This window comes from Eumetopias jubatus, unplaced genomic scaffold (assembly GCF_037043125.1).
Source record: "Eumetopias jubatus isolate StellerSeaLion01/CBP00866 unplaced genomic scaffold, mEumJub1_p1.0 scaffold_10, whole genome shotgun sequence".
Lineage (NCBI taxonomy): Eukaryota > Metazoa > Chordata > Mammalia > Carnivora > Otariidae > Eumetopias > Eumetopias jubatus.
The window spans coordinates 103,238,409-103,252,036 of record NW_028274816.1 but is presented as its reverse complement, the minus strand read 5'-3'; the positions used below and the strand labels follow the sequence as shown (position 1 = coordinate 103,252,036).

At 37.3% G+C, this 13,628-nt stretch overlaps 1 protein-coding gene across 2 annotated transcripts; it reads right to left on the bottom strand.

Moving 5' to 3' along the window:
- Positions 1–6,272: 6,272 nt before the first annotated feature.
- Positions 6,273–13,380, bottom strand: KRT222 (keratin 222). 2 transcript variants are annotated; one of them, XM_088027298.1, is made up of 6 exons: positions 13,285–13,380; positions 10,047–10,175; positions 9,093–9,328; positions 7,231–7,307; positions 6,929–7,064; positions 6,273–6,501 (listed from the first exon to the last, which is right to left on the bottom strand). In XM_088027298.1, exons 1-6 carry the CDS (start codon positions 13,378–13,380, stop codon positions 6,273–6,275), a joined length of 903 nt encoding a protein of 300 aa, XP_087883424.1. The 2 variants fall into 2 exon arrangements, with proteins under 2 accessions (XP_087883424.1, XP_027945642.1); XM_028089841.2 differs by having other exon boundaries at positions 9,093–9,313.
- Between the last annotated feature and the right edge of the window lie 248 nt (positions 13,381–13,628).

Here is a 13,628-nt window from a genome sequence, read left to right as displayed (position 1 = left end):
AGTCCAGGGTTCTTTCCACTAAATCGTGAGTACGTTGGTTTACCAGTTACTACCCGCTTCCTTGGATACATAAACACCTGGCCCATGGTGGGCCGCTGTGAAGGGTGAAGGATCTGTAATTAAAAACACCGTTGAGGGGCATCTGGATGGCTCAGTCCTTAAGCGTCGGCCTTCGGCTCAGGTCATCATCCCAGGGTCCTGGGACAGAGACCCGCATCGGGCTCCCTGCTCAGCGGGAAGCCTGCTTCTCCCTCTCCCACTCCCCCTGCTTGTGTTCCCACTCTCTCTGTGTCTCTCTCTGTCAAGTAAATAAATAAAAAATCTTAAAAAATAAAAATAAAAACACTGTTGACATTTAGTGACTGAATTCTTAGGCTGCTCTTAGGTGCTTTTGGGTGTGCGGTCAGGGACCAGGGCATCTCCAGAAGTCTGCAAAGCCAGGCATAAGTGAAATTTTGTCTAATTCTGCTTCCAATATTTTCATACTCATAAATAGAGGTTAGTGAAATTGAAAGGGAAGACTGAGAGAGAGGTCATCAAAGGATAATAGTCTGAGTGGTACTTGAGTTAATGTACAGTTGGCCTTGAACAAGGGGAGTAGTTGAAAATCCAGCTATAACTTGTGATGCCCCCCAAACTTACCTACTAATAGTATACTTTTGATTGGAAGCCTTACTGATAACGTAAGTGGTCAGTTAACACATATTTTGTACCTTATATGTATTTTATACTGTGTTCTTACAGTAATACCTAACTCTGTCTTAAAATTTTTTGGCATTTCTAGGCTATGCAGTTCCTCTGCAAGCTTTTTTTCAAATCGTTGCAAATCTCAAAAAAATTTTCCATTGTATTTAGTGGAAAAAAAAATCCACGTGTAAGTGGACACACACAGTTCAAACCCGTGTTGTTCAAGGGTCAAGTACTCGAAACTGCCTTTTTAATATAAAAGCATCTGAGACATATAAAAGATTAATGTAAGATACATGGAAGTCTCAGCAAGGATCCCAGTACCTTCTTTTTCTGGTATCGTCCAGCATCTCTGGCCTGGTTTCTAAGCTGCACTTGGGGTTATGGTGGGGGACTGGGCAAGTGCAGTGCTGGGGCACATGCTCCATTTTGTCATCTCCAGGCAGTCCTCGGCAGGTGCTGGATGTTACCCTGTAGTGAGAAAGGGGTGGCACAAAAATGGTGGAAAAAGAAAGGAGGGGATCTGAGTGGAGCAGTGACATTGATACACTTTCCTACCTCCTGGTCTTTACTTAAATGTCTTCTCAGTGGGTCTTCTCAGACCTATGTAGAATTGCAGCTCATTTTCCAGCTCTCTCCATGGTCTGTGCTTCATTTTTTTCTATAACTCTCATCACCACCTAACATACTATATTTGTTATGGATTTATTTTGTTATCTTTTTCTTCCCATCAGAATGAAGGCTCTTTGAGGGTGGGGACTTTTCACATCATGGTACATGCAGGTGCTCAGTATTTGCAGAATGAATTAATGGTTATCTCATTTTTCTCTGCTTGGCTCTTTTTCCACTCCCAGAGATTTGTAAAATTAAGAAAGGAAGAATGCAGACAAAATATAATAGAAAAAAAATCTGTTCCCTAGTCCTGAAGAAATTAAGACTGAAGAGAAAAAGATTCAGCAAGATAGGCTGTACTTACACTGAGTTGTGGTTTTTTTTCCCCCAAAGCAAACTCAGGTATGTTCTTATAAGTACTGGGGTATTTATGGGAATGACAAAACAGACTTTTGGAATGGTGATTATTCCTGGAAAATAAGAGATGCATCATTAATTATGACTAAATTATTGTAACTATAAAGGTTGTTAGGAGCCCTCACAGAAGCCTAGTCTTAGGCCCAAGTAGTTTAGTTTTCTTTCTGGCAGTGAGACCCAGGAACTTGGCCTGTTTTCCTCTCTGACACTTACCCATACTTTTTTGAGGTTCTTCCTCCCCACAAACAGGGAAGCCAAAACTAGTAAGTGATTAAGTTGGATTTAAGCCCAGGTCTCTTTGATTTTTCGCTGTGTCAGTGAGGGAGGGAACACAAGCAGGGGGAGTGGGAGAGGGAGAAGCAGGCTTCCTGCGGAGGAGGCAGCCCGATGCGGGGCTCGATTCCAGGACCCTGGGATCATGACCTGGGCCGAAGGCAGACACCTAACGACTGAGCCACCCAGGGGCCCCTGTCTGTGGTATTTTTAATGAAGCTATTTTAAATGGATTTTTTTTCTTCTAAAGATTTATTTATTTATTTTAGAAAGAGAGAGAATGAGCGGGAGGGGCAGAGGGAGAGGGACTCTCAAGCCGACTCAGTGCTAAGTGCAGAGCCTGAGGTTGGGCTTGATCCCAGGACCCTGAGATCATGACCTGAGCCGAAATCAAAAGCTGGACACTTAACTGACTACACAACCCAGGTGCCCCTTAAATGGATTTTTTTCCGCCCCTTAAAATAGGGAAAGGGATGATACAGTTCTCCCTGGACGGAATAGCTTATAAAAGTCTGGTTATAGGCCAAATGGTAAAATAGGTTAATTTTCTCAGCTGTTTCTGTGAAAGCAGAAGTTATGGTTATTCAGTTTCTATTGCTAGAAATAGTTGTGAAATATTGGAGCCCGGTAGATTTCCAGGACAGGGTAATTCACAGTGTTTTGTTGAATTTGACAAAGTATGGGTTGCTTTTGCAAACTTCCATGTTGCCTGCAAAATACCTTGAGGATTTGGGACATGAGCTTTGACACATGGTATGGGAAAGGATGAAAACACGATGGTCCTGAAGAATCTGGGGGTATGGTTTAGCATCCACAGACCTCATTTGAGGGTCCAGGGCAGGTGTGAGCGAATGACCGCCCCAGGCCCAATCTAAGCTGCCTCCTGTTTTTATAGTTTGTTAGGACACAACCATGCCCATGTGTTTCCATATTATTTATAGTTGCTTTCAGCTACAAGGGCAGAGTCGTATAGTTCTTACAGGGATCCTATGGCCTAGAAAGCCTACAATATTTGCTATGTGGGCTTTTACAGAGCAAGTTTACCAACCTTGGCCTAGGGTCTAAGTGGGTGAGGGAAACTGGAAAAGTCTTGTACTGATCGCACATATACCTTACTTTCAAGTCTGTATCTGTAGGGCACCTGGGTGGCTCATTCATTAGGCGTCTGCCTTTGGCTCAGGTCATGATCCTAGGGTCCTGGGATCGGGCTCCCTGCATCGGGCTCCCTGCTCAGCAGGAAGCCTGCTTCTCCCACTACCCCCTGCTTGTGTTCCCTCTCTCGCTGTCTCTCTGTCAGATAAATAAATAAAATCTTAAAAAAACAAAAACAAAAACAAACTTCTAAAGTCTGTATCTGTAGTATGTCCATCAGTATTAGTAATCTGTGGGTCCATGCTGGCCATAATTTATAGACACAGAAGCAAATTCTCTGTGTACACTCTGATTTTATGTGTTGATCATTTGAGTAATGTGTGTATACATGTTATTTAACTAAAGTTTAATTTTGGCCCATGTCCCATAATATGTTTCCACTTGAAACTTTCAAATTAATTTAAGCATTTTTTTTTTTAAGAGAACGTTTTTGTACTTTCAAAACTACTGTGGTAGAACAATTCAAATTAGGCAACTCCCTGGGAAAGGATAATTTGTCTGGCAGCAATTGAAGAATTTGAAAATTTCCTTTACCTGTTGTGTTTTGAATTATTACTTAATCATCATCAGCCATGATTGTTTTCACAAATTCCCAATGACAATTTTTATCTAAATGGTACTGTATATTTGAGTAGTGCTTTGTCAAATATTTTCACATGTATATTATTTCAGACAACTCTGTGATGTAGGCAGGGTAGGAATATTACCAAGCACCAACTTTCCCTTTGTTTTTGAGTGTGAAATTGAGGCCTAGAGGACTTCAGTGATTCCTTCCTGCTCACGTGGGGAATTAGTGATAGCACCCAGGCTGGGATCCTATTATTGTTGGTAACTGAAATTACTCTTTGCTTCCGTATTTGTATGTTGACATATACAAAAGTCAGAGAGACTGAAGAATATTAATTTATACTCATCCATAAAATGAGGATAGAATCTTGTAGCCCTGCTGTCAGGATTAGACATCATGTATGAGTTTGCTGAGGACAGTGCCAGGAGCAGAATAAACGCTTTGCAAATTATGGCTACTATTATCCTTTTCTCAGGGTTATGGGATTGTTTTGATTCTCTTAATTAGAATATACTATTTATTAGACTGTACCATTCTTAACTTTTCTTTTGCAAAAAAAGCATAAAAACTGTTATCTCTCTGTGGTTGCATTTTTCTTTATTCCCCAAGCAAGCTAAAAATATCGGAACAATTGAACTCAATACAATGTATCAAACTCAAATAAAATGCAGCTTTGGAGTTCATGTTTCAGTTTTTTTTATTGTAGTGGTATCATTTACTTTGGTAAATTCATATCCCAATTTAAAATGCCCCAAAGCAAATAAAATGTTTTTTTATAAATTCAAGTACTGTATTTTAAAATGTACATGTTATGCACACAAGAGCTGCATAGCGGAATTACTATAACAAGCAGTTACATTCACGATACCCAGTACTGTTCTGAACACTGCATGTAGATTACACTAGATATATTGTTTTATTATGATTACTGTTGCTGAGTACAATGACTTTAATATAATAGTTTACAGGATTGCATTTTTTAAAGCATTAATAAAGTTAGTAGCATAGCATTTAACTAATATTGAATGAAAACACTATGTACAGGATGTATTTTAGGTCAGATGCTTACACAAGAATAAGCATTTAACATGCTGTCGTATCCTTGACAAAACAGAATCATCCCTTTTGCTAAATAGAATAAGAGAGGCTAAAAGGAATCTAAAGCAATTGAAAAAAAAATTTAAAATTTTATATCCCTGTATTATGTTAAAGATGATTTAATACAATTTTCTCCTGGTTAAAATATACATTTTGTTCTGTGTGAAATAAAGGAGAGAAAGAGAGACTGCAAAGATTGGTAATAAAAATGCTAACTGAGCTGTAGCCCTTCGATGATACTTCAGCTGGGAAAAAGTATGGTGAGTTGTAATCAACATTTTTTTCTGCTTAGAAAAAAAGTGATAGCCTATAAATTTCTAATGTTTTAAGACAGGTATTTATTATTTAAGGTCTTAAAATAAATAAATATGCCTGTTTAAACAAATTAAGTTGTTTAAAAAACTTTGCTACAATACTTGACTTATTCACAAGTAGATTTTCTGTCCATAGTTATTATAGTTTGAACAATTTAAAAACAGAAATCCTGCAAATACTCGTCGCTTAGATAACAATATTGTTATCTTAATTCACACAAATGATTGCAAGAAATATTTATAATACTTTACATAGTATCTTACCTAATGCTCACATCGAATATTCAAATTGGTCACATTTAACTTTACAGATGGAAAAGCTGGGGTGGTGACATTAGAGGACTCTATTCTAGTAATGGTAGCAATGAGAATGAGATTTTCATCTTCTCTTTGTGCTGCTGGCCTTCTGATTTTTTGTGGGGGAGGACACAACCTTAAAGTTCCTTGAATAAAGTAACTCTTTTGGAAATCAGATCATGATTGCAAAAAGCTTTTGGATGAAGATGAATTTAAATTTATTTAATCATCAAATTAGCCAGGGGTGTGTTCTATAGTTTGCTTGGAATGGCTCATGGAAAGTGGTTCTGTTATTTTTCTAAGTATGCGAATGATTATCTCAAAAAAAAAAAATTTTTTTTTTGGTTCTGTGACTAGTGAGTCCTCTTTAAAAGCTTGTTTACAATTGTTTTCTTTTTTTAAGTAGAAAAATCTTTTTAGAAATAACCAGTCATGGAGTAATGATGAATAAGTCAGTGTGATTCTTAAGATAATACAATCATACTTAAACAAATTGTTCCCTTTCCTTAGAATATTCGGCCACTGAGTGAAATTTCAAAGACTTAACCAAGCCACCTTAACGCTTATAGTCTCTGATAAAATTTCAAGAGGAAAAGAAGACTATTTGGAGTAAATAAAATAGAAACCATACTGAATTTCTGATTTTATTTTGAAACTCCCTCTCTTCAAAGAATACATCCGTAATTAGATTCAGAGAAATTTTGTCCCTTCCTGTTTGTTTTCTGAAGAGAATCACACATTGATCATAACATACAAACTTAATAACTTACATTTTGGGACAGAAGGCAGTCAGCATGGCCCACCTTGGTCCACCCTAATGTCATTTTCAAATCAAGTCAAATACTGTCTTTGGATTAATTAGCTCCTGATGGAGGTTTGATAGAGGGGATACTGCATGATCTTCTCATGATAAGCCTGACTTCTATATCTGGTAGATTATCCTGCTTAGTCTGTAAACACCCTTCATCAGTGGCTGCTAAATGAAGATCAAATCGAAGAGAAACTGATTTTTTCCTTAATCGAGGGTTATCTTTAAAGAAGGAGCCTTCCCATTCCTTAATAACTTCATCCACTTTTTCTGTCCTGAAATGATACAATAAATCTTTCCATATGAAGAAGTATGGGTCTACTAAAAATATGTAATATGGATTCCATATGAAAAAGAAATCAAGAAATTTGTATAATTCATAATTGACACATTTTGAATTATAACTCACAATTTACATTGTGGAATTTATAATTTACATACTTTAAAAATTACACAGGTATAATTTCCAAGGAATTCTATGGAATTCTCATGTTTTGATTATATTTTTGGAAAAATGGCAAATTAAGGATTGATTACTCCTGTATCTGAGTTTTTGTTTATATATATTTACTCATGTCAGATTAAAAAAAATCATAGCATGTTAAGATTATGTTTGGAAACACGCAAAGATTACTGATTACTCAATTGAAGTTAATTTCTTTGCATGTGTTTATTATTATTAGTCAAAGTTATTTTACTTACTGAATAGTGCCACGAGCCTCAGTGCTTTCCTTCACGAGATTTCCATTTAGTACTGCCTGTTTGGTCACTGTTTCCACTTTTTCGTTCTCATACTTTTGTGGGAGTTTCGTTGAAAAAGATATTTCATTTATAATGGCTGTGAAAATGTTATCGTGAAACATTAAAATACAATGTTGTAGTACTAGTCACAGTTGATTTATATGTCAAACTTTATTCAAATATTGCTTGTTTTTGCTATTTTATAGTATTTAGTTAAATGGCACTTTATTTTTCAAGTTCGTTTACCTATATCAGAAACTCACCTGAAGGTAAAACAAAACCAACTCTACTTGTCGTAGGTTTCTGTTCTTTTTTCTCACCTTGGATACAACCATAATATCTGAAATTGGAAAGAATTATATTATAGAAGCAACAGTGTATTAGCCTAATAATTGAAGAAAATGCTCACCAGTAAGAGAATGGATAAAATGTAGTATATTCATACAATGGAAATACTATTAAGCAATGAAAATAAATGAACTAAGGCTACACTATATCTTTATGGATGAACCTCCTAAATATAACACTGAGTGGGAAAAGAAAGGTGATTTGTAGCTAATTTTACAAAGGTTAAATAATATTCAAAAAAATTTCATATTTTGTTTAGGGATACATATTTACATATTAGTATAAAGGAATGTTTAAGGCTAATAAGCATCAAATTCAGGAGCCAGGTTAGACTAAGGGAGGAGGATGGGGGGTTGGGATATGGTTTAGGTGCCTGGGGTGGGGGTAGGAAGACTTCAACAACACTGTCAATATTTTACTTCTCAAGCTGGGGGAAGTGTGTACATGAAGTTCATGATATTTTTCTTCTTTTTTTTTTTTTAAAGATTTTATTTATTTATTTGACAGAGGCACAGCGAGAGAGGGAACACAAGCAGGGGGAGTGGGAGAGGGAGAAGCAGGCTTCCCGCGGAGCAGGGAGCCCGATGCGGGGCTCGATCCCAGGACCCTGGGATCATGACCTGAGCTGAAGGCAGACACTTAACAACTGAGCCACCCAGGCGCCCCCATGATATTTTTCTTGATGCTTTCTTGTATATCTTAAACATAGCATAATAAAAGTTTTAAAAATTGTATTAAAGGAATATTAAAGACCACTTTATCAACATCTTGAATGATTAGGCATTAAATAAAATCCACAACCACTTATTTTATTCAACAACAAATTATATGTGTGTGTGTATATTCACAGAGCACTGTTTTAATCACTTTACAAACAATTTATTTAATCCTCACAGCAATCCTATGAGGTAGGTAATATAATTCCCATTTTATGGATGAAAAAACTGAGACACAGAGAGGTTTGGTAACTTGCTTGGTGTCACTCAGCTAGTAAGTGGTAGATTTTGAATTCAATTTATGTTTTTCAAAGCTTTAGTAAATGTCAAAACTTATTATAGGTTAAAGTAGTTTCATCTAATTTTGTAGAGGACTCAGATTTCTGAAGCAAGCAAGAATAAAGGTTTCTTTCTGTGGGAACATGGAAAACTGGAGGTTGTCCTGCACTCAAAGCCATGTGACCTTTTAAGTGATTGTAGATTATGTAACTGTGAATTAGTAAGAATTCCTCTTTTGATATTTTGATACCTTTTGTTTCAGGACATTTGGAAGTCTTTTAAATCATATATTCAGAACTAAATTGTTTTTTGTGGTGGTAATATAATTACATTATTATTATTATTATTAATTTTGACTTTTGATCTGTGGTGGGAGTGGGCCCTGGGTGGGGGGATGTGGTAATATGTGCATTTTCCAAGCTTTCTTTGTGGGTGGTCCATAGAAGGCACTGACTAATTCTAAGAGATGAATGACAAGGAAAGTAAGTTAAGAAAGGTCATTTTTGTAGCGATTGAGAATTAGTTACATTTCGCTCTAGGCTTGAAGCACTCTTTGTTGTAGCTACTGTCCCTGACTTTGGCCATTCTGTTCATAATTTTGGGAGGCTGGAAATAGTTCTTCCACATATTCTTTGCAATGCGTACTAATCCTACTTTGCTATAGGAACCCAGTGAGCATGCCATGGTGATGATGGGTTTTTAGATGTAATTTCTCGGACTACCTCAACAAAGACAGAAGCTCTGGTCACTTGCCATTAACTACTGTATATGGAGTTAGGTACCTGATTTCTTCCTTTTCTAGGAGGCGGCGATAAGTGGCAATTTCTTGTTCTAGCCTCATCTTCGTGTTGAGAAGCATCTCATGCTCTTGAAGCTGCTTTTCGATGCCGCGCCTTACTTCCTGTAGCTCTTTTTCTAGTCCTTCAATCACCGTCTCTAGATCTTGCAACTGCATCTGGTAATGTTGCTCACTGGCATGTAGGGAGTTTTCCAGGCCCCTTTCCTGTTTTATATAGATCTTCATCAGTGAAATCAGTGAAACAAAATGTGCTGCTGAAATCTGATTTGCAATGTCTCCGTTCTATTGTGTTCTTTAAAAGTCTGCAATAACTTCACTTATGCAAAAGATATTTCCTTACAAATTTGTGTATGACTCAAATGAAAAAAAAATTATATCTAGATAGCTAGAGAGCTTACTATTTCAAAGGAATCCTGTGATAATTCTTTTGGCCAAAAAAAAAAAAATCTGCAGTATGACTGACTTATTACCACTGATTTATTTGGTTTTTTAAAAATTGGAAATGTAGAATATCGAATGTTAAAGCAGAGTGGGCTGCTTAGAAAAGGCATTTTAGGAAGGTGTTTAAATATTTTTTACTATTAGAAATCTCAGGCATGGGGATAGAAGACTCCCTCCCCCCACCCCTCCCCCCCACCCCGTGATAACTTTGGGTAATGGCAAAGGCTATATTCTCCCACTATAGCTATTAGAGAACCCCAGGTTGATAAGCAAGGATGACTTCCTTTTTATAGGCGTGAACTAGACCTTGAATGAATTGATAATAGCCATGGCCATGATGGAGGGAGGGGGGTAGTTGAACCAGGACCAAGGATAGAATTCAGTGGCCTTGCTTTTTAAGTTTCTCACTGTAAGGTAATGGGCATTATTCCTTTCTCTCTTAGTCAACAAACGTCTGGGGACTCAGTGGGCCAGTTGCTTTTGAGCTCATTCTCACCACCGCCTGGAGAGACTCAATTTCCACTTGCAGGTGGTGCCACTGGCGTCGAGCTTCCTTGAGTTCTGCTTGAGCTGCCTTTAAAGCCTCTTCATCTTTGTCCATTTTTTTGCTCATATCTTCTTCTAGCTTTAAGAAAGCCACCAGCAACAAGAACAACAGAAACAAAGAGCACTCTTGAAAATGAGAACTTTTAAAAGTCATCCTAGGAACACAGCACAGGTGCCTCATCATTTTTTTCTTTAAACTGCTAAATTTCAAAAGTGTGTTCCAGTGCTTAGTTACTCATTAGTCAGGTGTGGGAGTAAGTGAATTGCATGTTCAGCTTCAGTGTTCTCAGATAATACAATGAACCTCAGGCGTCTCTTCCTACTATGACAGTCTATGAAATGCAGAGAAAAATATATCTGTTTTAATGAAAAGTAACAGTTTGCAGGATCTAAGTTTGAGACCTCTGATTCTTAACTTTCTATTATTTATGGCATTATGAGGAAGATGGATTGAAACTCAGCTGTTATTTCCCCCTATATTTTCTTGTAGGCTGCTTTGTAAAAGCAGATAAACAGTTATATGTCTTAAACTGATCAATTCTGGGACTGGGCATATGGACAGAGATTAAATACTGCTGGAAAGTATATTATGAATAATTTAGAGAATTAGGTTATCATAGGCATTAGAGGCTCTAAAATAGACTTCCGTAGAAAGAGAACCCACTGTTGATTTACCTTTTGCAAATGATCTTTTTGGAAAGCATGTTAATCTTGGTATCTAGGGAAGTGGCCAAAATTACATCTTTATAAAGATTGTTTTCTAAATGTCATCATATTAAATAGCAAGTGGACTATATTTCTTATGCTGATGTTCAAATCAAATGAAATTATCTTTTGACAGAATTCTCAACATTTGGCCCCAAGAGCAGCAGGGGCAATGTATGGAATTGATTGTAGTCTTTTGTAGCAAAAATTACAACTTATTAATGCTTTTATAAAAATGCATTTTGAAATAACACATTTTAATTAGATGGTACGAGAGTTTGTTTTTTTTTTTAAAGAAAGCATTGCAGTAAATGAAAGTTCACAAAGTTGAGGGCAAGGCATTAAAGAACAAAATTCATACATCTCTTTTGGTTTGCTGTATCACTTGTTCTTAGTGTTAAGTTGGCAAAGTTAAGCAGCAACACTTAGCAGAGCAACTACAAAAGAGAATGTCAAGAATTTAGGAAACAGGAGGGCATAAAAATGCTCGTATCTGCTGGTCTTTTGGATTTTGTATATGGAACTGGCAGCTATTTTTGTGTGGTAGCTAGATGCCGAAGACAGCCCCCAATGACCCAGACCTCCCCAAATTCATGTCCCTGTGTGGTCCCCTTCTGTACTGAATCTGGGCAGAGCTTGTGTCTTGCTTTAGCCAGCAGAATGTGGCGGAAGTGCCAGGTTTAGTCCTAAACCTCAGGAAGCCCTGACAACTTGTACTCCTGTGCTTTTGGGAGACTTGGGCCAACATGTTAAGAAGTCTGGATACCCTGCTGGAGAGGTCGCATAGAGGCCAGATGGTGAAAGACCCTGAGGCAACCCGGAGAGAGAGGAACAGACCCAATTGTCTCAGCTGAGCCGGCCTTCCAAAAATCCCCTGCCAAGGCTCCAGACACAGAAGTGAGCCACCTTGGATGTCCCAGCCCAGTTATGCCCCAAGATGATTATAGTCTTAGCCAATGTCACACACAGTGGAAGAATCACCCCCACCTGAACCCACTCAACACATAGAATCATGAGAGAGAATGCCATGGTTGTTTTAATCTACTAAATTTGGGGGTAGTTTGTTCTACAGCAATAAATCACAAAAAGCTTATGTTTCTTTATTTTGTAATAATGAACAGACTTCCCTGAATTTATTCCAACTGACTTTCTGAATTCTTTGAAAAAAAAAAATCCTCTAAAGTAGATGTATGTTAAAAAGACCCTAAACAAAACTTATAGTAGCCTTGCCTTTTCCCTTTAATTTACTAATTTTGGCATTATGACTTGCAAACTAAATAACTTGTATTGGTACCATCGCAAAATAAAATGTTTATTTGGTTTATAATTTTCAGAAATTGTCATCTAGTAATTTTTTCCCTTCTCTTTGCAAAAGGTGAGTGAACTATTCCAACACTTAAATATCCCAGTGACTTTGCTTGATCTAGGGTACTGATCGTTCTTTGTGAAGACTGAAAATATTACCTAGAGGTGAAATTTACTTACCAAAATTCATTACCAAAAATGAACTGCTAATGATATAAAGTCCTATGATTTCCTAGAAATATTTTTTCCCTATTGGTGATTGTTCTTAAGTTCACTCTTTGCTATATTTGGGTACCTGGAATAGAATTTGAACTCAGATATGATACGTAAAAAAAAAAAAAACCCAAAACACAAAAAACCAACCCTGAATTTTTAAATCTTTCTAAAATATTTGTTTGAACATTTATTTGAATGTTTGAGATCTTAATTAATTGCTAAATGTGAATGTCACTTTAAAACAAAGTAAGTCTACGAAATTAGGATTTAGCCTTTATTCAACTTGGCTCCCCCTCTTTTTAATGCTTAAATATTTCATGACTTATATTGGAAATAAAACCTTTCTCATCTTGTAGTACAAAAGCAAAAATCTGTAAGTGGAGAGTCAGTATCAATTTGGGGAATTTTGATTGTCCCAATTTATATCACTGTTTCTGAATGCCACCTTCACATACTTAGATTATTTCCATTTAACAATCTGGTATAAAACTGATGACAGAAATCTTTCGGAAATATTTTACTTCGTTTTATCTCTACAAAATGTGCAAGCTAATAAATCTTACCGTAAAGCTTGCCATTTTAAAGACGTAATTGAAACATTCTCTATAAATAACTCTGTAATATTTTCAAAGGGTATTTGAAATGCTTCCTTCCTGAAGGATGTCTAAAAGAGGTTAGAGTGCCCCATTTTATTGCATGTTGGCCCCATGTTTTGTTATTGATAGGAACCTCACCGCTGATGTAAAAATCATCAATTGACATTAATCGAATGGCGACGTAACAGTATAATCAGAGCATTTCCCCCTGTGGTCCCAGTACATCGCAGTAAAACCTAAATTCCTTCCCCGGTAGACGCTGCATTGAAAAGGAAATACTGTACCTCAGAGAGGCCGGGACAGGAATTGGATAGACAGGGATTGTCTCCTTATCCTGGAAGGTGCCTGTCTGTATGAAATCATTACCTGGATCCTTGTTGAGAGCACGGTCTCTATCTGATTTCTCGTGAGGAGCTTTTCATAGTTTGCCCTGATCTCATTGAGTAGCTGGGACAGCTCCATTCTTTTCCCATCCTCCACCTTGGCTAAGTGAACCTTATCGATAGGATGAGTCGCTGCGGCAGAGCTGGTCTGTCTGCGTCGAGCAGAGACGGAGCTCCGTGGAGCCTTAAAGACGCAGAGCTCCCTTTTTCAGAACCACCGAAACTCCCGTGCTTCCAATCAATTATGCAAATACGCAAACCCTTTTCTCCTCCTGTTGTTGGTATAGTAGACGCGTCAGACTCTCCATAAAGGAACAAGAAAAGGAA

What these genes read in the sequence shown, in the direction of transcription:
- KRT222 (XM_088027298.1), bottom strand. Translation starts at nt 13,380, where the DNA reads ATGGAGCTGTCCCAGCTACTCAATGAGATCAGGGCAAACTATGAAAAG. An exon ending in TTGAGTCTCTCCAGGCGGTG is followed by an intron (nt 9,329 to 10,046) that starts GTGAGAATGAGC and finishes TCACTGATGAAG; the next exon opens with ATCTATATAAAACAGGAAAG. An exon ending in GAGGCTCGTGGCACTATTCA is followed by an intron (nt 6,502 to 6,928) that starts GTAAGTAAAATA and finishes GTATCATTTCAG; the next exon opens with GACAGAAAAAGTGGATGAAG.